Raw genomic sequence first — 23,159 nt, forward strand, 5'->3', positions numbered from 1 at the left:
GGAGAATATGCCTGAGTGGGAAGGGTGAGAGATTGAGAAAAGACAGAAGACAGAAAGTTGGGATCAGGAGGTCCACTGTCCACTGACGGTGGAGCAGTGGTGCAGTTTTATTTTTGCAAGCTGCTTGTATACAAGAACGTACAATTGCTGGCATAGTTTTCCTTAGGCATGGCAACACTGTTTCTGCTACTTCACCTTCAGCTTGTTTGTCTGCCTGCAGCTACATTTGTACCTCCTTGTTCTCAGAAAGAATTTGCGAGGTGAGACAACCCTTGGTTGTCCTGCAGACTGCAAGGACCTTCTAAATTTAGTCTGCTCTCCAGAGGGTAAGCAACTGGAGAAAATTTGAGAATTGCCTCTATCAAAACTCTCTCTCTGTCTCTGTCTCTGTCTCTCTCTCACTCCACCCCACCCCTATCCGAACTGAAACGTTGGCCCTGGAGTTGGAGCTAAATGCGTGCGTCCCTAATTCCGACGCCTTGGAACGCCTGGCTAGGCAGAGTAGAGGCGGGAGGAGCCCAGGCCCCAGGGGCGGCGGCCTAGTCAGGATCTGAGAATCCCCCGCCTCCCTCTGGTCCCGGAGGCCACGGCGTCGCGGGGAACTGGGCTCGGGCGGCGGCGGTTGCGCTGCGGGAGCACTGCAGGGAGCGAGCCATGAGGACCGACCCGGGGCTTCGACTGGAGGACCACCCGGTGAGCGTGAGGGGTGTGTGGGCCAAGGGAAGTGGCGAGGGAGGAGGGTGCAGCTCCAACGCAGCACCTACCCCGGGGGCAGGGCTGACGTGCTAGGGATCAGACGGGGAGATCCCGGCTAGTGGATGCGCGCACCGACCCCTTGCGGGCCTACAGGATCGGACTGGGGCGGGCGGTGGAAGTTCGTCCTAAGGCCGGGACCCGAACTCCTGGAACCAGGCGAGGGGCCAGGCGTTAAGTTTTCGGGGGCCTCGGTGCGCCTTGTTGTCATGACGACGCCTCACTTCTCAGCTGCCCCAGCCCCTGCGGGTTCCGGGCTGCCCGCTAGGTCCTCCCTACCGACTCCTCCCGGAGGGCATGCTGCATCCGGGGAAAGAGACCGCTCTTTGCCAGCGGAGACTTTTCAGCACGATCTTCCCTCACGTCTCTCGAACAAACCATTGTAACCACTTGGGAAACCATGGGGGAAACCGCTTCCCCACACCCGCTGGAGTCTCCCCGCCGGGGCACCTCAGCTCGACTCCGACGCCCCATTTCCCGCGGGGGCGGGGTGGTAAGACGGAAAAGCAAGACCAGGCCAGGTTCCGACGCTCCCCACTTGTTCCCACCGCGCCAATGAGCGGCCGCTGGCTGGAGCAGCCACGCGACGCAGCCCGATGACGCACTGCGCCTGCGCGCGCGGCCGGCCCCGGCGGGCGGGAGCTGGGGCGGGGTGTGAGCGCCGCCTGGCCGCCGGCGGTCGCCGGGGGCTCCGCGGAGAATGGGAAAGAAGCAGGTGGTAAGTGAGCCCCAGTTACTTTTGAGTTATTAGGATTTTGTGTTTAGTCGAACCGCCCTGCTTTTGAGGGGATTAAAGGTTGGGGTTTTGGATGAGTGTCACGTCATTCTTGCAGGACTTTTGAAATGTGGAGCCTTGTGAACTGAGCCTTGGCTAGAACGTGATTCATAGCATCTTTAGAACAAAAGCGCCTTCATGTGACTGTCCTACTTTTCCAGTTGTAATTTTGAGTACTGGACGGTATAAAGCCTTACCCTCTTCTTGTAGCATTTGTATACACTATTTGAACGAATAGATTGCTAAATGGGATAGTTGCAGAGCGAACTACAAAAGCGTCTAAAATTTAACCCTATTGAATCACTGCCCTCTGCAAGCAGCATGAGGTCCTTGGAACATTAAACTTATTTCTAGGCATTTCTGTTAGTATTTTATTTTGAAATATTTGAGAATGCTTCTTAACTATAATCTCTCTGAACTACTAACAACTTTTATTTGTGTAAAGCGGCATTTATAAGCGCCCCCCCCATTCTTTCTGTGCTAACATGCATTCTTCATCCTCTATTCAGAGTGATCTTTTTAATAAGCATGTTACTATGCGGCTCAAAACCTCCATTGGCTTCCTATTAAATTAAAACAAAATCTAGATTCCTTTCCTCGGTCTTCATGGCCCTAATTAATCTGGCCTCTGTCTGCCTGTCATTGGTAACTGGTGCAGCCTTACTGGCCGCCTTTTACCTGAACACTTGAAACCCAATCTCCCCTAAAGGCCCTTTACCAAAAATGTAGGCTCCTTTATTATTCAGTTCTCAGCTCAGATATCTGAGACTTTCCTTGACTAAAGTAGCAAGTCTCACCCTCCCTCATTTACTACTACATATGCTCGCACACACGTTGTGTGCTAATACTAATCATTAGAGTGTAAAGTTCCATGGAAGCAAGATCTCTCTATTTTGTTCATTAATGCATCCTTAGTGCTTACAAAAGGGCTGGCCTGTAGATAAAAAGAAACATAGGAAGGAAGGAATTTTATTTGAAATTTAGAATAGGCAGAACAAATTTGAATATTGACCCATTTGATTCTCATTAGTACCTCCTGGATTCACTGACGAACAGGGTAATCAAAAGATTTGAAATATATAAAGATCCTCTAGGCTTTTACTTACAAGCAATTTTCTTCTTTTTCCCATAGCGTCCTCCACGAGCCCTTCCACCTGTGCCAAGGTAAAAGTAATTTACATTAATTTTATTATTATTGAGTTTAAAAATACAAAATGAACAAAGTGAAAAATTGACTACAATTGCAAAACTGTAATAATTCAGAAAATATTTCTTGAAAATTTTAGGAAAAGGCTTAACAGTTTAAAGATGAAATATCCTTGAATCATTAAGATAAGAGTTATAATTAAATGTTCTGTTCCAAAGCCTGAATGTCAATATGGTAGGATAATGGATCCGTTTTGAATGTTTTAATGTCTTGTTTATCAGAATTTCGATTCTCTTTAGTTTGCTAGAGTAGTTTCCTTGGAGTTTAAGCTGATTTTAATCGGTGACAAAATAAGAAATCTTAATCTATTTAATCCACTTTATTAATAGACAGTAGGGAATATGTATATGCAGGTTCAGAAAATATTGGTACTATTTATAAAAATAGGCTAGTTTGTAAACTAGCCGACTTTGTATGAAAGCGAATTGTATTTTAAATTTGTAATGATTTAAGTCAGTTTTCAAATTGACAATATATAATAGCTTTCTAATTAATAGTTTCTTCTTTTGTCTTTGTCCTGATTAAATTTGGTCGGTGTCATGTAAAGTTCTATTCAAGGTGAGTTAGTTCATTGTCAATGTAAAACTTTCTAAATGTAGTATTTGATGTTCAAAAGTTAGTTTGATTCCTTAATCTTTCTCATAAAATTAAATCTGAATGATGTAATTTATACTACAATATCTTTTTATCATAATACTCTCCTACAACTGCCATTTTTAAATGGTGGTTGATTTTTAACACTAGTTATATGGTTGTATATGACTTTACAAATATAAAAGCACACATTCTGAATGGAGTCACCCAGATCATAGCTCTTGGCTAGTTTCTAGTTCTGTGTTAGGGTCTGCATCTTCCTTTGTCTCATTTAATCAGGATAGACTGTGTAATGCTACATTAATCCCAAGATCTCAGCGACTTAATATTTCACAGAGTTATTTCTAATTGATGCAAAGTCCATTTTGGAAACAATCCAGGGCAGTTGGCTTCACTCTACCTCTTCATAAATGATGTAGTGATTCAGACCACTTCCATATTGTGGTTCTGCCACCCTAATATACGGCCTTCTCAGTTGCCACAGCAAGGGAAGAAAAAGCTGGAGGGTTTTTCACTGGCTCTTTCAATGTTTTGGCTTCCAAATAACACAGGTCACTTCTACCAAAAACCTGTTGACCAGAACTAATCATAGGCCACACCTAAGTGCAAGGGATCTGGGAAGTATAGGGGATCAGATGAATATTTAGTGAGCTCACTTTCCATGTCACACTTTCTAACATTACTGACGAGAAGCGAGCCACAGATACCACACTATGGGTTCTCTTTGTCTTTGTCTGTTTCTTGCCTTCTTTCCCTAATGTGTAGATTTTGGCTGGACCCAGAGAAAAGAGGGAAAGGTCTTCCCTGTTGCAAGTTCCCTTTTGACTGTTCCCTGTTGAATTTTAGGCAGCCTTTTCTGTTGTTTTTTCTGTTTTACAGATGATATTCCACTTAGTCGTCCTAAGAAAAAGAAGCCCAGAACAAAAACCACGCTAGGTAAGTTGTTCTTTTCTGTGTGGGATCACAGATTTTTTCCAGGACCTCATAATAAACAGCACAGATCAGGAAGAGGCAAAGCTCCAGCAGTCCCAAGTCACTACTGTGTTGAGGAAAGAATCTGGGTTACTTTGAAGCAGTGAGATTCCTGGTGGTAGTGAGGAACAAGGCAGTAGGCAGCCTGAAGAGTGTTTTGAAGGAGTCATGAAATAGAGGGTTATACCACCAATACGCTTACTTCCACTCCATTCTTGGACTCTTTGGGGGTGTTTTATCCCTAGACAATGTAAGTTATCTAAGTTATGATTACTTCTAGACCCTGGCACAGAATACTGGATTTAGAGACACAGGGTTCTTGGATCCCTCACATCAGTCAGAGAATGTCTGCGTTAGAGCATGAGTCTGAAGACAGGGCCATATCATCCAGGTAGTAAAGCTTCAATAATGAGCAAGTTCTGTGAACTCCTTTTTGTTTTAGTTATTCATTTATAATCCTGGGGTGTTCTGTGAGTAACTCAAACTTGCACATCCAGAATTCATCACCTTCAATGATAAGTCAGTTTTTTACTTCCCACTACAAATTTTTATTAATGGAATCTCCCACTCTCCCAGTCACTCAAGTTGGAAACATCAGTGTCCCCTATAACAGGTCCCTTCATTCTACCTGCTGCTTTTCACAAGCTTGCTGCTTCTATGATGTCTTTTAGGTCTCTTTCCTTCTTTCATTTTCACTGTCACAACTGTAGGTAGTTTGGCAATTTTCCCCTTTTCACCCGAGATATTGCGGTAGCCTTCAACATTGCCCTGTGCTTCTAGCTTTCTTCCATTCTAACTGGTCCTGCCCACCATCACTGGCTGACCTTTTTACAGCTGACAGATGACCACACACCTGGTTGGAACCTTATATTGGCTTATGGAGGAATAGATGGAGAAAAAGAAATGGGGATGGATGCATAGAGAAAAAGACATATAGACACAAACAAAACAAAAAGTAGATGCACAGAAACTTAGATTCACAGAGATACTGAAATGCTAGGGCCTAAAAATACACTCAGTTAAATACAGACATGTACATGTGGACTTAGGACGGTCACAAGTGGGGGATACAATAAAGACAGAGTTGGGGGAGCAGATACACAGGTCTATCCCAGCTACCACCACTTCCTTATAAAAAAAAGAAAACAAAAATTCAGTGCTCTAGACAAAAGGAAATATGTTGTTAGCCTTTTATTAAAATTGTCTATTTTGGTTATTTCAAATTTTCTGAAGTAGTCGGTGATGGGGAAGAAGAAATGTTTCTTCTTCCAGAAGTGAAATTGCTAGACAGAGGACCTGTGCGTTATTAATATGACAGAATCTGCTAAATTGCCTTCAAGGAAGCTTTAGTTATTTTGTCACCACCAACAAGAGTTTGATTGTCATTCACTACAGCTTTATTAACATTGGACAATATCAATCTTTTAAATTTTTTGTCAAACTTGTGGGCAAATAGTAGCTCATTTTAGTTTCTGTTTATCTAGATACTAATGAGGTAAAGCATCTTTTTATTTGTTTATTAATATATTTATATTTCTTTTGTGAAGAAGACAGGCAAGGGAATGTAGTCAAGTAAAATTCAAATCTGTCAAAACGTGTTGAAATTTGTTCAAAGACTTGTTGAGGGGAGGGATTGAAATGAATGACCAAATGAAGAGATTTATAAATTATCCATTGAGTTATCCATAATGACTACCATGTGTTAATTTTACAAATGAAGTACTAAACTATAGAGGCAGATAATTCTTAAGGCATAAGACAAATAAGAGAGTTCCCTCTGGTGATAATTTCCATTATGTTTTAACTTTTTTGAAAATTCTGAAGCAAATTCTTCTCCTTCCCTTCTTTTGTTCTTCCTAGCCCCTCCCCCCTTTTCTTCCTGATTCTCGTCCCTTATTTATTTCTTTCCTCAACTTAAAACCCAAAGTTACAGGTGAGGAGGAAGGAAATCTTGATTTGGGGTATAATCAGTTCTATAAGACAAGGGGTTATTATATAGGAAACATTATAGGTCTCTCTGTTTAAGACTCAGTGATCCTTGCTAAAGTTATCCCATTTTTTTCACTCTGTTTTCTGTAGCAAGTGCTTCTTCGGAAGGCCTTGTTCAGACTGCCATTCAGAGGCCATCTGAGGGCAGTGAGCCACCAACTAAAGAACCCATAGATGAGCCAGAAGCTCCCGTTCAAAGGAGACAGAAGAAGACAAAGGTCCCTCTTGGTATGTAGAGAAGCCAGGGTTAGGTTGTGATAACAGTTGTGATATTTAGGGTATTATTAAAAACCTGTCTGTTCCCATTTTTCCCTACTCGTATTCCTTTTTTTTTTTTTTTTTTTTATCGTTTAAAATTTTTATTACTGGAGTAACTCCATTGGGTAAAGTCAAGAACACTTTAGAGGGTCTCTTTTGATCATATGTGTGTAGATTATGAGAGAAGGGGTACAAATTCAGGACTAAAATAGAAAGTTTAGATCTTGGCGTGTATAAGAATTTAGCATATGATGAAAAGGACATTTAAGATTAGTGGAGAATGGATAGATTCTGCATTAATAATATAATAAAGCCATAGCCAAATTTATTGAGTTTTGCTAAGATTCGGGTACTATTCACAAGCTAATCAAGATAAACAATACTATATCATTTATTTTTTCTATCAAATTGACAGTGCTTTTTAAAAATTATAAAATCCAAATGTGCTGAAGAGAAATGGGTGCTCATACACTGCTGATAGGAATGTAAATTGGTATAGCCCGTTCGAACTTGTAGCAATGGAAATAACTACAACAGCTACAATAATTAAATGATGTTGACTTCAACATTATTTATAAGTAGAAACTGGTAATACCAAATATTTAACAGTGTGTTACTGGCTAAATAAATCATTTTATCCATTTAATAGAAACCAAGTACCCATTGAAAAGATTGTTAAAGTGTAATAATGACATGGAAAACCATCAGTAATATATCATTGAGTCAGAAACAAAGATTATAAAACAGTATTTATCAGAGGATCCCATTTCGTAAAATATTAGTTTCTTAGGACTGCCATAACAGATTACCATAAACTGAGTCACTCAAAATAACAGCATTTAGTCTCTGACAGTCCTGCAGGAGAGAAGTTCCCAATCAAGGTGTCCCCAGGGCCATGCTCCCTCTGAAGGCTATGGGAAAGAATTCCGCCTTGGCTCTCCTAGCTTCTGGTTACCATTGGCAGTCCTTAGCATTCTTTGGCTTGTGGCAGCAAAACTTCATTTTGTGCTTCTGTCTTTACATTTTTTCTTGTGTTTCTCTGTTAGATTGCTTACTTCTATATTGTTTGGCATTGGAATTTCAGCTGTTTTTGTTGAGGTTTTTTTAGAGGTATAAATTTTTTTAATTAAAAATTTGTAAGATGGTGAAAAAATTTTGCCTGATTAAAATTTTCAAGGTTCTCTGGTATTATAAGTCTTATACATAACTTTTGTTTTTATATTATAGTAATTTGAAAACTCAGTCCACTTTTTTTTTTTTTTTCCAGAATTGGATACTGCCTTCACCCAGAGGCCATCTAGTCCATCTTTATTACGAAATGAAAATGGTATCGATGTGGAGCCAGCTGAGGAGCCAGTTGTTCAGAAACCTCGAAGGAAGACAAAGTAAGAATTGATTTATTCTTCTAAATGTTCTTCAGGGATACTCTGGTGCTTAATTCAGAGCTCTCAAATGATACCTTCTGATTAAGTCTTATTAAATACTTAGAGCGTTTATCTCTAGGATAAGTAAATCACAAAAATTGCCAGTTAAACCAACCTAATGATGAATTTTAAGAGTAAACCACTGAGAAAAGTAAAATACTGTACTTCAATAAAAATTCTTAGGAACTATCTCTGTAAAAGAGGAACACAAATAAAAGATTTTATATTAGTAGCAAAAAAATTACATTTTAAAGATATTAAAAATTAAGGTAATAGTAATAAAATTAGCTGTTATATTTATTCAAATTATTATTTCAGCAATAAATAAAAATATTTTAGCATAGGAAATTAAACATCAGATAAAATAGAATGGCATACTTTAATGAAGTTGATTGGGAGTTGTATAACACTATTAATAGTAATTGGAAATGACCCTGTAAGCAGTAATCAATGTCTGTTCAGAATCATATCATTTGAATTCTGGAAAGAACCTTACAAATCTAATTTAATCACTTCATTGTCCAGATGAGAAAACTGAGGCCCACAGAAATATTAGTGACTTGCTGTGCATAACAATTAATAACTGATCCGTTTGAGTAAAATCCAAATTGCTCCAAAGTTTAGAGCTCTTTTCTTTTACTCACAGGTACCTCCTTACGTGGGTCTGTAAAAATTCAATAATCATGCATTTTTCTTACATTCTTTCTAATTACAGGAAAACCCAGCCAGCAGAATTGCAGTATGCCAATGAGTTAGGAGTGGAAGATGAAGACATAATTACTGATCAGCAAAGTAGTCCCAAACAGAAGTCAGTGTTCACTGCACCCACTGGCATTAGCCAGCCCGTAGACAAAGTGTTTGTGGAAAAAAGCAGTAAGTAGTTTCTTGTTTTGGAACATGAGCTCTTTAAGAAGTATACAAGGATATCCTTTGATCTAGAAATTATACTTCTGGAAATCTAAATTAAGGAAATAAGCAAAAACATGGACAAAAATTTATATGCAAAGCTAGTCATCACACTGTTACTCATGAGAGTGAAAAACTGGAAATAACCGGAATATAAAAAGAGGATAGGAATGAGTTCAGTCAGTTATGCTATATTTATACAATAAAACTCCTGCACCATTAAAAATAATGTTTAGGGAGAATTTTACATTGCATGGAAAGAGTCTAATGAAAAATAAACACACACACATGTAGTTTGGTCTCAGCTAGAGAATGCATAGAACAGAAAACTAGAAGGAAATATGCAAAAACGTTAATGCTGGCTGTTTCTGAGTTATAGTATTATGGGCAATTTTTAAAAAATCTATCCCCTTAAAAGATGCCCTCATACACTACTAGTGGGAATGTAAATTGGTACAGCTACTATGGAAGACAGTATGGAGTTTCCTCAAAAATTTGGGGTAGATACGCAGAAGAGGGATCGCTGGATCACATGGTAATTCTATTTAGTTTTTTGAGGAAACTCAACATCACCCCAACAATTTTAATTAAAAAAGAAATCTCCCCCTACCCTCTATCCATTTCTTTATTTTTTGTTATATTTTTCCTGGTTTTCTACAATTGGTAATGATGGTATTGGTGGGGCAGATAATGATATAAATTCTGTAATTAAAAATAAATGAGAGAACATACATAATGGCATTACCATATTAAATAAGAACTACAACATTATAATCGTATACTCCTTTGGAAATAGTCCTGATGTTGTGTAGCATGCACTGGTCATAAGACTGCATTTGCAGTATTTGAGAAAAATCTTACCTAAAGGATGATCATGACCATATGCTCCTCCCATGGATATGCTATGAATATGCTGCCTAAAGAACTTGTCTGAAACATAAAGATTAGTCCTTAAATTAACAATTTAGATGTTATGTAAATCCTTTTAGAATTCTGGTTCTGTAATACCCCTTCTAAGGGATCTTGGTTGGTGAGGAACCTATGATCCAGAGAAGCTAACTGACTTACCCAGGGACTCACAGTTGGTTAGTGCAGAACTGGGACTCGAATACAGTTTTCATGACTTCTATCTAGTCAGGTGCTTTTACTAGTATACCATGTAGCCATTTAATTACTTATCTATTTTCAAGCATTATCACTCTGTCCTCATTTTTATTCCTGTTTCCCTTAGCATAGGAGCTTCCCTGCTAGAGTAATTGACCATAAAAATACCAGTCGTCTGTCCAGAAGTTGTCAGGGAAAATTAGGTGTTGCATCTCTGTCTTTCATCTTCTGAAATATCTGACAGCCAGGTTTGGCAAGCATAATTAAAATGGAACCTTGACTGCTGTCTGAGGTTCATTTGTGGATTTGTAAACATATGAGAAGGAACCTCCTACTCAACAGTAAAAGAGTAAAGCTCTGTTGCAGTACTGACACTTGAACTGATACTTCTCACAGGAAACTTCTTAGAAGTTTATGAAACAACCTGTTTCTTTTCTCGCATCACAGAGTGCCATGCTACACACACTGGCATGTTTTCCTAAGAAATTTAAAGTGTTTTCAAATATGGTTCAAAAAGTGTTTTATACTGTTGACATTTAAACTTTAATACTTCTAAAGTCTCTAAATTAGAATATTTTAGACTTTGTCACATTAAAGATTTCTAGACTTTTAGTTGGAAGTTCATTATTGCATTTCCTTAAATATAATTGATTTCTAAAACTAACATCTATTTCAAGTTGAGAAGAAAGTTCATGGACATTGTTTATTTTTCTTAACAATAGAAAAAAAATAGTATGTTTAAACAACCAAAAGAAAAAGAGCCTTTTGAAACAGGGTCTGAATTGGATATAATTTTTCAATAGAAAAACAGCAAAATTTCAGTCTCCATCTGAGGGTTTTTAAGTGTGGATTAATACAAAAAGACTGTCAGGGTTCTTTCTTGTTCATTGTTAATAATTGTGTAATGTGTTCTTAGGGCGATTTCAGGCCACCGATCGTTCAGAGTTAATAAAGACCACAGAAAATGTAGATGTGTCGATGGACATGAAGCTTTCCTGGACCACCAGAGATGTTGCCCTTTCAGTGCACTGGGCTTTCAGGTTGCTGCCTTTGTTGGACTTTTCTTAAAACAAATATTACATATTTAAAAAAAAAAAAAATCATTGATTGTTTAACACTTGACAAAATTAATGACTTTAAATGGTGAGTGGGTATTTTTTCTAAATGTTCAATTGGAGTTAAATCATCTGACTTCAGTGTAGTAAAAACAAGGCTTGTTTTTCTTCTTCGTGAAATGTTGAATTTTATCCTTATATATGAAGAGACTTTAAAAATATTTTAGCTTTTTACTTTAGTAATTTATGTATAATAATTAAACTTTTTTTTTCAGGATGGTTGGTCTCTTTTCTCATGGCTTCTTGGCAGGCTGTGCTGTGTGGAATATTGTTGTGATATATGTGCTAGCAGGAGATCAGCTTTCTAACCTCTCGAACCTTTTGCAACAATACAAGACTTTAGCATATCCTTTCCAGAGTCTTCTCTACTTGTTATTGGCTCTAAGTACAATTTCAGCTTTTGACAGGTAAGACTGTTGTGACTGCAGATCCCTCTAACTTTTCTTCAGGAGGAAGTGTTGAGCAAAATGTGTCACTGACTATGACAGTTTTCATAATAGAATTGTAGGACATTAATATTATTTTGACTGTTTTAAAAGCCAGCATGTTCCTGTTTTTATTTTGGGAGGATAGGAATACTGTGGGGAAAAAAGTCTTAACCCATTCCAGCATCTACTTGAAGTCCAAAATTTCTTCCAGATACAATCAATCAGAAAGTCTAAATCAAGTATAGGTGAGAGTCTGAGTATTGTATCAGTTTCCTAGAGTTGCTGTAACAAAATACTACAAACTTGGTGGCTTAAAAGAACAGGAATTAATTGTCACAGTTCTGGAGACCAGAAGTCTGAAATCAAGGTGTCGGCACAGTCAATTCCATTTTGGAGGTCTCTGAGAGAGTCTCTGTCATGCCTCTCTCCTAGCTTCCAGCTATTGCAGACAATCTTTGGCATTCCTTGGCTTGCAGAATCATCACTCCAATCTCTACTTCTGTTGTCACTTGACAATCTTCCTCATACATCTCTGTGTCCCTTCTCTTCTTATAAGGGCTCCAGCCATATTCAATTACAACCCATTCTACTACCATCATCTTAACTGATCACGTCTACAAAGACTATTTCTAAATAGGGTCATGTTCACAGGTACCAGGGTTTAAAAGTTCAGCATATCTCTTTGGGAATACTGTTCAACCCCTAAAGAAAAAACAACTTACAGCCTAATGATACAATACTTGAAAGAGGTAGAATCTAATGAAATTTTACAGATCAAGTGTTTTTTCAGAATGTCTTAACTCCAAAGGAATGTTCACTAAAATAGTCTTCTAGTTAAATGTTTTATATGGTCTTTGTAAATAAGATTCTTTCGTGTGTGTTAAGTATAAACTGAAGCTGCTTAAAGCTTAGTAATAGACAGTACATATGGTAGCAGTAGAAGAGAGAAGGAAAAAACTAGTCAAGGGAGTACAGTTTTGTAAGAAGTTTACAGCTGCACTGTGACAAGAGGCTTTTGTATTCTTCAGGATTGACTTTGCTAAAACATCAGTAGCAATCCGAAATTTTCTTGCCTTGGATCCCACAGCTTTAGCATCTTTCTGTGAGTAGTTTAATTTGATAACTGTTATACTTGAGTTACACAGTAATTTTGAATGAGGAAAGTTATTTTTTTAAAAAGTTTATATTATTGCTACTTATAAACATTACTAATGGATCTTTAGTGGAATTTGTAATGAAAAACAGGGAGGGATAATTTTGATAGAATTATTTTTCAGTAGTGGTTGATCTAAATAGTTTTTAAAAGTTTAATTTGGTCTAGATTACTTAATATTTAGCTTTTGTATTTTCTACTTGACGTTAAACAGAGCTGGTATAGCATTTCCATAACATACTATTATATATCAGTTATGAAAATATTAATAAAACTAGTGTTAAGACCTCAAGTCAATTAATTTCTTGAAAGATCTTCAAGATTCTTGTCAGTTTTAATGATGAAATAGTAAACATTTCAAAAGATCTTTCTGTACCTGTATTCTTGAAAAATAGTAATAAAAGTTATCCAGCCATTGAAATTGATCAAATGAATTTCTTTTATATCATCATTCTCCGAAGTACAGATTTTTTTTTAACTTTAATATATAAATTCAGAATAAACAGCTGTTAAAAATACATTATTAGTAATTTCATTTATCTTTTTCTCAGTGTACTTTACTGCTCTTACACTGTCTCTGAGTCAGCAAATGACAAGTGACAGAATCCACCTTTACACACCTCCTTCTGTTAACGGCAGCCTCTGGTAAGATTCACAATGGCATTAGCAATTGTCGATGGTAATAACATCGACAGTGGGAGTGATGGCACTATTCCTATCCTTCCAATCTTTTACATGTTCATCTGTAAGTAACAATGAAGGTCCTGATTTTGTTTCTATAATTGTGGCAAGAAAATACCTATTCTATTGATTAGTGGATATTTATGCTTATAAATACCTGCATTTTTAATGAAATGTCTTCTTTTTACAAATGTTTTAAATCTCTTAAATTATGGTTTTAAAATATGTCATTACACGGTGGACTGGAGGAGCCCTGCACCCTCACCTCAAGTTAGGAGCCTAATACCCCAGAATAGTGAAGGGAGTGAGTAGCTGGGAAAGAGCCAGAAAACCAAGCAATGCTGGAAGGAGAGCAGGCTAAGGAGCGCCAGCCTCCGCAGATCGGTGGCCAGCCGTGAAGCTGACAGGATGGCTGAGATTCCAGTTCACAAAACTCAGAGGGCCAGTCTTTTTTGAGAGAGTGGCTAGAAGCATGAGGTAAAGAGAGAAAAGAGAGGTACTTCATGAAGAGTAGCACCATAGTACTTGGAAGAGAAACTTTGAAAAATATTTTGGCAACACCAAATTTCCATTTATACCTGTACAAAGCAGATCTGTTTAGAACTCAATAACCTTGAACCTTTGTTCTCATGATCTGTGTGTGTGTGTGTGTAGTGTATTTCATACTTGTTATTCCTGTATGTAAGGAAGGACTGATACTTATTTTTAAAGTTCATAAAATATGTATATTTGGATATACGAACCAAGAGGAAGACATTTCTAATGAGTTTCTCTGTATCTTTAGGGCAGCAGGAATTGAGGAACAGGTTCTCCAGCCATGGATCGTGGTGAATCTCGTGGTAGCCCTTCTGGTTGGATTATCTTGGATTTTTTTGTCTTATAGGCCAGGCATGGATCTTAGTGAAGGTATTAAAGAATAAATAGTATAAGAATATTACGAAATTCTCTATGGTGACTTTAGCAATTTTCTTGTAATGGATGTAACTCATTGTAATAACAAAGACATTTATAATAAAATAGGAAGAGTGACAATAAAGTGGTGAAACAATGTCAAGAGAAGCGGGGCGAGTGTGTAGGAGAGCTGGAGGCCCTCAAAGTACTTAATGAAAGCCTTCTGTGGTCCTTGTGCATATTTAGGACGTATATCTTCTCTTGGAGCTCTTCAGGTATCTTGTAGAAAGCCCTTGCTCTTCATGTTTCCTACTCTCCTTCCAATCAAAGTATCTCTTAATTTGAAATAAATCATGCTTCATTTATGTAGCCTCTGTCAGACGCATATTAAAGTGAATTATTGTTACCTCCCCTTCTACCTGACACAAATACTTAACCTTTCATTGTCTAATGAAATGTTTAGTAATCCTACCTTTAGTGTGCCCAGTATGAAGGGAGATTTACTGATCTCTAGTCCTCAGACTTCTTTTAGAACCCCTGAAGAAGAGGAATCACATTAGCAAACTGCTCATCCTTTCGCGCTGCTTTAGGAACTGCTTGGTATTTGTAGTGTAAGTTGTATTTGTTTGGCAGATGTTCCACGGTTTTGCCATTGAATATGATATTTTCTGGACCTTGATTATTATTATGTTCTTGATTTGTTAAACATCTTGAGCATTTAACTGCAATTAGATCAACTAATTTCAACCTGTCTCAGAAGTCTTAGAATTGAGACTCTTCCCAACATTTCCATTTGTAAAAACCAAGACCAAAAAAATGTAATCTTGTGTATTTTTGTTTATGAACATACCTTTTTGCATCATCATTCTCAGGCTTCTTCACTAAATATCCTGTCACTTTATTTGTTTTGATATATGTAAAGTATGTTTTAAAATCTGAGGGTTGATGTATTCTGTTGTCTTTCACTAAGTATAGTTTTTAGTCATTCAAAGAATTTTTCATCTAATACTTAGAGAACTTTATTAGATTCCTAAGGTTTTCTTTTTTAATATTCTTGATATTTTAATAAATTATGTATATATGCTAAGTAATGGTTTAAATGTAGAAAATGTCAACTAATAACATTCTAAACTGGTTGGGATTGAAGCTACATCTAGCTGGCTTGTGCAGTATTCGGTTTAAATCACAAAGTGTGTGTTACTTTCTAAATATTTATAGAATCCTGCTCTCTTTTAGGGCCATGTGAATTATATAACATTTTATTTTCATGAGGATAAACAAATATAAAATGGGGATGATAATACCTCACTTATAGGGTTGTTATGGTGATTAAACGGGATAGCACATTTAAGATATTCTGACACACACCTCATGTTAGTTCCATCTTTCCTCTACATGAGTCCCCTACATTTCAGGTTATTATGACCACTATAGAATAAGACCTTTTAGCTATTTAATGATTCTGGATTCTCTAAGTGACTTAAATTTCCTAGTAAGAGCTTTTATATTATCTCCATTACATATGTTTTTTTTTTTTCCCATGGGTTAATAATACATTTAAGACGTGAAATTTCTAAAATACAAAACTTATACATTAGTCATTAGCTTACCTTTTAATCAAATTTCACTATCAAGAATTCTTACTTGGACTTGAGGACTTTCTATTATTATAGGACTGTTTATATTGAAACTAAAAAAAAATCTTTTTGAGGTACTAGGAAGCCATTTTGAGTATGATCTATTCATTTTCTCTTCCAGAGTTGCTGTTCTCCTCTGATGTAGAAGAATATTCTGATAAAGATAAAGGACTCAAAGCCTCTTCATAATGCCAACTCACTTACAGAAGAATAATAACCCAGTATTTAGAATTTTTCCCATTCTTGTTTTTATTTTAATTTTTAATTTAATTTTATTTTATTTACCCCTGCAGCACCTGGCATTCCTAGGTGGTCTTCCATCCAAGTACTGACCAGGCCCGACCCTGCTTAGCTTCTGAGATGAGATGAGATTGGGCATGTTCAGGGTGGCATGGCCGTAGACCCATTCTTGTTTTTAAATGTATTTTTATAAGATATGTACAGGTGTATTTGGAGTTGATTTTTTTATTATAAAATACTGAAAAACTTCTCAATTATGGAAAAGGTTAAAATTGTATCTGCAAATTTATAAACATTAATCTCAATAGCATTATTATGTTAATGGCAAAGGAGATAATGAGCTAGAAACCAGTAGGTGAAAGTGTTTATTTCCTGTTCTCTCAAATTAGTTGCATTTATAATCATTATCTTAAAAAGCACTAATACAGAAAAAGCCATAACTTTAGGGTTACAAAATGTACGTCAGGTTTAAACATAAATTTAAGGAATAAGGAAAGGAAAAAAGACCTTCATTATTTATTTTTGATATCTCCTTACTGAATTAATTGAAATATAAAATTTGTCTTGTGTATCATTTGGTTGTGTATCATGTAATAAGTAGAATGTAATGTAATTTAGCTTGAAAGATGATTTAGTTCATGGCTAATAAAAAGGAAATGTATCTTTTTTGTTTGAAAAATTTTATAGCTGAAAAAGTTTATTTTCCTTTAAAACCTATACCAGTGGTTCCCATGTATTGCAAAATCATTTAAAGAGCTTTAAAAAACACATGTAGCAAAAGAGAAGGGCTCAGGGAAATAAAGGAGAGGCTGGTGAGCTTGTTAAATTAACGGTTGGTTAGCCTCTGCAGAACCGGTTCCTCTGCCTCTTTTTTTTGCAGGACAAGAAATATGAATAGAAATTCACCATGCCTATTCTCAAACTCTTTGTCAGAGAGATCTTCGGCTCTCAAGGAAATCCCACTCTTAAAGTGGTCCTGCACTGGAAAGGTGTCTTAAGAGCTGTATCCAGTGGTGCTCAACTGGTACGAGATATTAGAGCTCAAAACAATGATAAGACTCTATGGGAAAAGGTATCTCAGAGGCTCTCAAGCATATCAATGAAACTTTTGGACCTGCCCTGATTAGCAAGCAGCTGAATATTGTGGAGCAGAAGAGGATTGACAAATTGAAGATAGATATGGATGGCTCTGAGAATAGGTCTAAATTTGGTGCAAGCACCTTAGTAGGAATATCTTGCTGTCTGTAAGGCTGGAGGTGCTCAAGGGAATTCTCCCTGCTGTCACGGAAGTGTAAGTCTGCTGGCATCCTGCCAGTTCCAGCTTTCATTGTGATCAGTTAGCAGTAAGCTGATTGTGCAGGACTTAATGATCCTCCCTGTCTGCAAACTTAAGGGAAGCCATGGGGCTCAGAGCTGAGGCTTACCATACCTGAACAATGTCATCAAGGAGAAATATAGGAAAACCAATGTCAGGGATTGTGGTAGGCTGAATAACATCTTTCAAAGCTGTCTGTATTCCGATTCTTGGAGCCTAACATGGCGAAAGGGATTTCGTAGATGTTATCAAGGTCGTGAACCTTGAAATGGGGGAGATGATCCTGTATTAGGGTGGGCCCAGGGTAATCACATGAGTCCTTAAAAGCAGAGAACCTTCTGCCACCATATGATGATGGAAGAAGGGTCAGAGAGCTATAATGTTGCTGGCTTTGAAGCAGGAAGAGAGGGACACGAGCCAAGGAATGTGGGTGAGCTCTAGAAGCTGAGGACAGCCCTTGCCTGACAAGCAGCAGGGAAATGGATATGGGCTCTGTCCCACATCTTTAAGGAACTGAATTCTAGCAATATCCCAAATGAGGAAGGAAACAGATTCTCCCCTGGAACCTCCAGAAAAGAATTCAGCGCTACTGACACCTTGATTTTAGCCTGGCAAGACTCATGTCAGACTCCTGATATACAGAACTGTAAGAGAGCAAATGCATATCGTTTAAATTGCTAAGTTGGTGGTACTTTGTTGTGGTAGCAATAGAAAGTTTATACATAGTTGAAGAGAGTTTTGCTCCCAACATTTTAGAGAATAAAAATGCTCTGGAGCTGTTATGGAATGCAATTGGAAAAGCTGACTACTTGGTAACTTTTAACTCGCATGGGCATAATTGCCTTTAGGTTGTTCAGATCTGGGAAGTATGACCTGAATTTCTAATATCCCAATCACCTCAGCAAGTACATAATCCCTGAATAGCTGGTCAACCTGTATAAATCTTTCACCAGGGAAAACCCAGTGGTGTCTATCAAAACACCTTTGGCCATGATGGTAGGGGAAACTTGGAGGAAGTTCATTGTCTCACAATCATTTTTCTCACCTTTCTCTTTGTATCAAGTGTAGGTAGAGCAATATACTTAGTAGAGTTTCTGAGTTGTCGACAGACAATCCCCAGTGGGGTTTTGTTTTTCTTTATTAGGGGGTGAAAAATAAAGTGTCCAGTAATACCTGCATCTCCTCACTCCCCTCAAGCAGAAAAAAACATGTATAGACTTCTACACCCCATCCCCAGAGAGTCAGATTCAATAGGTGTGAGGTGGTGCCTGAAAAACTATCTTTAGAAAAAGGTACTCCAGGTTATTGTGATAGACCAAGTAGATTAGCCAGCATTTGGGACCTCTGGCCTTCACATACCATTTGTAATCTATTATGAAACAAAGTTTGGATTGAGATAGATACTTTGATCATGGTCAAATTGCTGGGTCTGTGTGAGGGCAAAAAAATGAAAAAGAATGAATAAAACTTGGTTTTTGCCTTCTAGAGGCTCATAATCTAGTCAGAAGACAAAGATAGATATAAGAGTTATATCTAGAAAAGTACTATAAATCATATAGTATATTATCTTTTGGTATTAATTTTTTTCTGCTCAGCATAATTCATTAAAGATTTAACTAAATTGTGTATGTCAATAGTTCACATAGTTCACCCCTTTTTATTGCCAGGTTGTATTCCAAGGTACATATATGTCTGGCAGTTTATGTACTTAAAAAAGGACATCTGAGCTGATGCGACTTTTTGCGGATAAAGCTGCTATAAACATTTGTGTATAAGTTTTTGTGTGAATGTAAGTTTTTATTTCTCTGGGATAAATGCCCAAGAGTACAATTGCTGGTTTTTATGACAGTCATGTGTTTAGTTTTTTTAAGAAACTGCCAAACTGTTTTCGAGAAAGGTTGTACCATTCTGTATTTTCCCCATGACACTTTTTTTTGAAGAGTCCCGTTTTGTTTTAGAATGTCCCACCTACATTTTATATTTATTTTGTATTTTTCCTTATAGCATCATTCAGTTTGTTCCTCTGTCTCCTGAATTTCCTGTAGGCTGGAGGCTAGGTCTAGAGATTCAATTAGATCTAGGTTAGATATTTTTTATACTACATCTCATGAACTGTAAGGAAGTCATTGTCTGTGCTGGTAGGCAGCAAATCTCAATTGGCAAAGTGATTAAACACATCGCAGATTAAACAACAGCAAACTTGTATCAAGGGCCTTGGGCTATAATGCCATAGCCCTAAAGAGTGCAAGTGGCTGGTGAGGTTCCTGCCCCCAAAGAACTCTGTCTTTTGAAATTGACAACTAATTGAAATAGTGTGAGCCCACTAATGAGATATACCAAGTAGTAGCTCCAAGACCAGTTAATTCTGCATCTGGGATATGTGTATGGGATTATAAGACTTAACTGAAAGCTGAACTTTGAGTTTGCCCTTGAATAAAAGAAAAATAAATTCCAAATAGAATAGCAGTACATAATGATCCTAAGGTAGCAGAGTGTATTTGGGAGGCCCTTGGTTCCCATATTAAAGACTTCAAATATATAGCCAATAAAGAAGCTCTGAAGTTTTCTCTTTTTATTTTCAAAGTAAACCGTATTTTTTAACTTTAAAGGTAAAGCAATAGAAAGGGTGGATGACCCATGAGTGGGGAGACCCATGAGTAAACCGTTGCTGTTCGGTGTGAGATGTCCTAAACTGGGTGCATGAAAAGAGTAGAAAGGGTTCAAATACTTAGGGTTAGAATTCAAAAATGTGATGTTTTAAGCTCTTGTGGATATGACACTGCTATATTAAATGAGTTTGGAATAAACTAGAGGTCCGGGAGGGAGGATGGATATTAACGTGTTGTGTTATATAAGTCTATGGGACAGAAAAGATGTCCAAGTAGGCTGTTGGAAATATAACACCTGGAGCTCAAGGGAGAGTGTAAAGAAATGATGACTGATATTGTAAATCTCCAAGAAAGAACTGGTACAAGGAGAACAGGGCTTACGATGGGTTAGGGGGCAGATAAGGAAACGAACTAAGGTTTTCAATCACCTTGTTGAGGAGCGCTGTGGTCCACCAACATGCTCCAACGTCTTTTTAAGGGAGCCCGAAATGGCAAAGCAAGGGCTTGAAGCTGACCCGCCAGGCTCACTAAGCTCACGCGCCCGCAAAGCCAGCCCTACGTAGCACGCGGGCCTAAATATGCGGGTCGCGCTGTGCTGTGCTCGTGCGCAGGGAAAAGCGCGGGGAACGCAGCCAGAGGGATGCGCCTGCGCAGTAGCAGGCTGTCGGTTAAGCACAGACCCGCCCCGCAGAGGATGAAGGAATAGAACCGCCCAAGGAGATGGCCAAGGTTTTCAAAGCCGCCGATAACCGCGGCGGGCGGGTCCGATCCCTGTTCACAGACTCCGCAGTTCAGGGAAGTTCCCGTTCCCGCGTGGGAACCACGCCCAACAGAGGGGCGGTGTTTCCTTCGGGCCGTAATGTCCAGGAACATGGCAAGACCACGGATCAGCCCAAGGACGAGGCCAAGGAGACCACTGGTTTCTGGCTGCTGAACGTGAGTGGCGGCCGCGGCAGCGCAGCCTGTTCCCTACCCAACCACCTAGAGGGCCAGGAGAGACAAAGGGGTCAGTGCATGCAGATGAGAGGGAGGGAGACCTGCCCTAAATTGGAAGGTAATAATACTTGAGAAAGTTTGCTTGTGGGACCGTGCCAATTATTAAATTTGTCAGAACCCCGTTTTATTAACTATTAAATGAAGACAATGATAGCTACCTACCGTACTTGTAGGGTTGTCTGAAGAACCAAAGGAGGTAGTGATATAAAGTACTTAACAAGAGCAAAGCACGAAAAGTCAATAAATGTCAGGTGCTGTCGTCCTCCCCCCCCCCACCCATTTATGGAATTGAAGGGCTAAACTTCAGAAACTTTAGTTAACCTTTTTGATTCCTGAGGTTCTTACAAATAAACCTGTAGGAACAAATCTGTGTCATGTCTGCAAAGTGGACTCCTGATTTTTATTAGAAAGGTAGATTTGTATTAGAAATGTGCGAAACTCTTTGAGTATGCCATTCCTGCCAGAGGATGGAGGAAATGGAAAAGCAGAATCAAGGTGAAACTCACTTTTTCAAAATGGTAGAGGATTATTAGATTTTTACATTCCCTGTTGGCCTTAAATTTTTTAAAAATAGGACAGATATAAGTATCAGGAAACAAATGGCTTACAAAAAGATGAAGTCCTCTGTAGAATTGAGTTGAATTACTTTATCTCTAAAGTACCTTAATTCCAAGAACTTAGAATATTCTTCACTCATTGTTATGATAAGAACATATTAGGATTTAAGTATAGGATAATAGGAAAAATTGCAAAGTTTGTATAAGAGAGACGAGCTTGTAAATTGAGGTCTTAGAAGGTGTTTTTTGTGTATTCTCTTAAAGGATTTGGACTTTATTCTGTAGAATGGTGATGTCTAGTATTTTTTGAGTACGAGGATCCCTTTTTATTGTAAAAAAAAAAAAAAAGAAAAAGAAAAAAAGAGAAAAGAAATTGCCACACATAAGAGTAGCTGTCTCTGACTGGGCAAATTTATAATGACAAAAAGTTACCATGTGGTAGTGTTTTTAATGGAATTTGTTTGTAGTTACAACAGCATCTACATTCAAAAAAGAGTAATGTACCTATCTGCAAGATACATTGTTTACCCAAGTTGATTTCCCAAATTATTTGACCATAGAATATTTTAATGTTTTGACAGGACAACAAAAAAGGGCTTAGGAAATGAAATGTGCACTTGAATTTAGTTATGCAGAACTCATAAAGGATTTCTTTTCAGACACAGGTCTGGAGGAATGAATTTGTGTAGTATAAATGTTTATTATACAGTAAACTTAGAGTAATATCATTACTGTATGTTATTAAAATCATTTTAACAGCTACCATTAGGTACACGATGTAGACCTTTGAACATGGAATGGATGACTCTCTTCAATTTAGTGAATACTGCCTATACATTAGTTCACAGATAGAACATTATATATTTGGGCAACAAGTTGTCTTTTTTTATTTGACTTCTTGGCTCTTTTATGTATGGCACAATTTCTTGAAAGTGGATTATCATAGGGTTATAAAAACAGCTATATAAGTATGTTTAGCATTTTCTGTACAAAATATATAGTTTTTTTAAAAACTTGGAAGCAAATGTCTCTCTCAGATGTGTCTCACATCTCTCAATACATTTGGAAAACAGTAGTTTGCAGATAGGGCTTAAAACACATTTGAATTCAAGGATATTTAAAATCCAGAACCATTGCTATAGGCGATAGGGAAAGCTGGTGGCTTTTAAGCAAGGAGATGACATGGGTCAGATGTGCTTTGCTGAAAAAATTGTTTTGGCTGTCAGGATAGAATTTAAGAAGATATTAAAGAAATATTAGAGAGTGAGGACAATAAAGTAAGATCTCTGAGGGGATGGAAAAGTATGGGCTCTGGAGCACTTGGATAGGAAGAAGGGCATTTCTTCCTCCAGACCAGTGTTTTATCCTTGGATCACTGATGTCCAGATCTTCTGGGGGTTCTTCTTGAAACCTAGATTCTTGGCTCTTTCCCTTAAATCTACTGAATCCGAAAGATGGGGCGCCAGCAATATGCTTAAAATTTTTAAACTATCTCAGATGATTCTCAGATTCGTCATTGAGAATTGTTATAGAAAGAGGGAAAAGGTGGGCATTG

General features: G+C 37.8%; 1 protein-coding gene and 1 pseudogene across 3 annotated transcripts; one reads left to right on the plus strand and one right to left on the minus strand.

The window, feature by feature from the left end:
* Positions 1–525: 525 nt before the first annotated feature.
* Positions 526–16,188, plus strand: TMEM237 (transmembrane protein 237). Of its 3 annotated transcripts, none has more exons than XM_016131105.2 (13): positions 526–693; positions 2,661–2,692; positions 3,283–3,293; positions 4,209–4,265; positions 6,381–6,518; positions 7,816–7,933; positions 8,688–8,845; positions 10,899–11,022; positions 11,313–11,504; positions 12,554–12,627; positions 13,230–13,323; positions 14,144–14,265; positions 16,009–16,188. In XM_016131105.2, the coding sequence occupies exons 1-13, from the start codon at positions 655–657 to the stop codon at positions 16,074–16,076; spliced, it is 1,227 nt and encodes a 408-aa protein (XP_015986591.2). In that variant the 5' UTR covers positions 526–654; the 3' UTR covers positions 16,077–16,188. The 3 variants fall into 3 exon arrangements, with proteins under 3 accessions (XP_015986591.2, XP_036093168.1, XP_015986592.2); XM_016131106.2 differs by lacking the exon at positions 526–693 and adding an exon at positions 1,377–1,471; XM_036237275.1 differs by lacking the exons at positions 526–693; positions 3,283–3,293 and adding an exon at positions 1,335–1,471.
* LOC118614201 lies at positions 16,172–16,290 on the minus strand (annotated as a pseudogene).
* Positions 16,291–23,159: the final 6,869 nt, after the last annotated feature.

Source organism: Rousettus aegyptiacus, unplaced genomic scaffold (genome assembly GCF_014176215.1).
Source record: "Rousettus aegyptiacus isolate mRouAeg1 unplaced genomic scaffold, mRouAeg1.p scaffold_m13_p_2, whole genome shotgun sequence".
Lineage (NCBI taxonomy): Eukaryota > Metazoa > Chordata > Mammalia > Chiroptera > Pteropodidae > Rousettus > Rousettus aegyptiacus.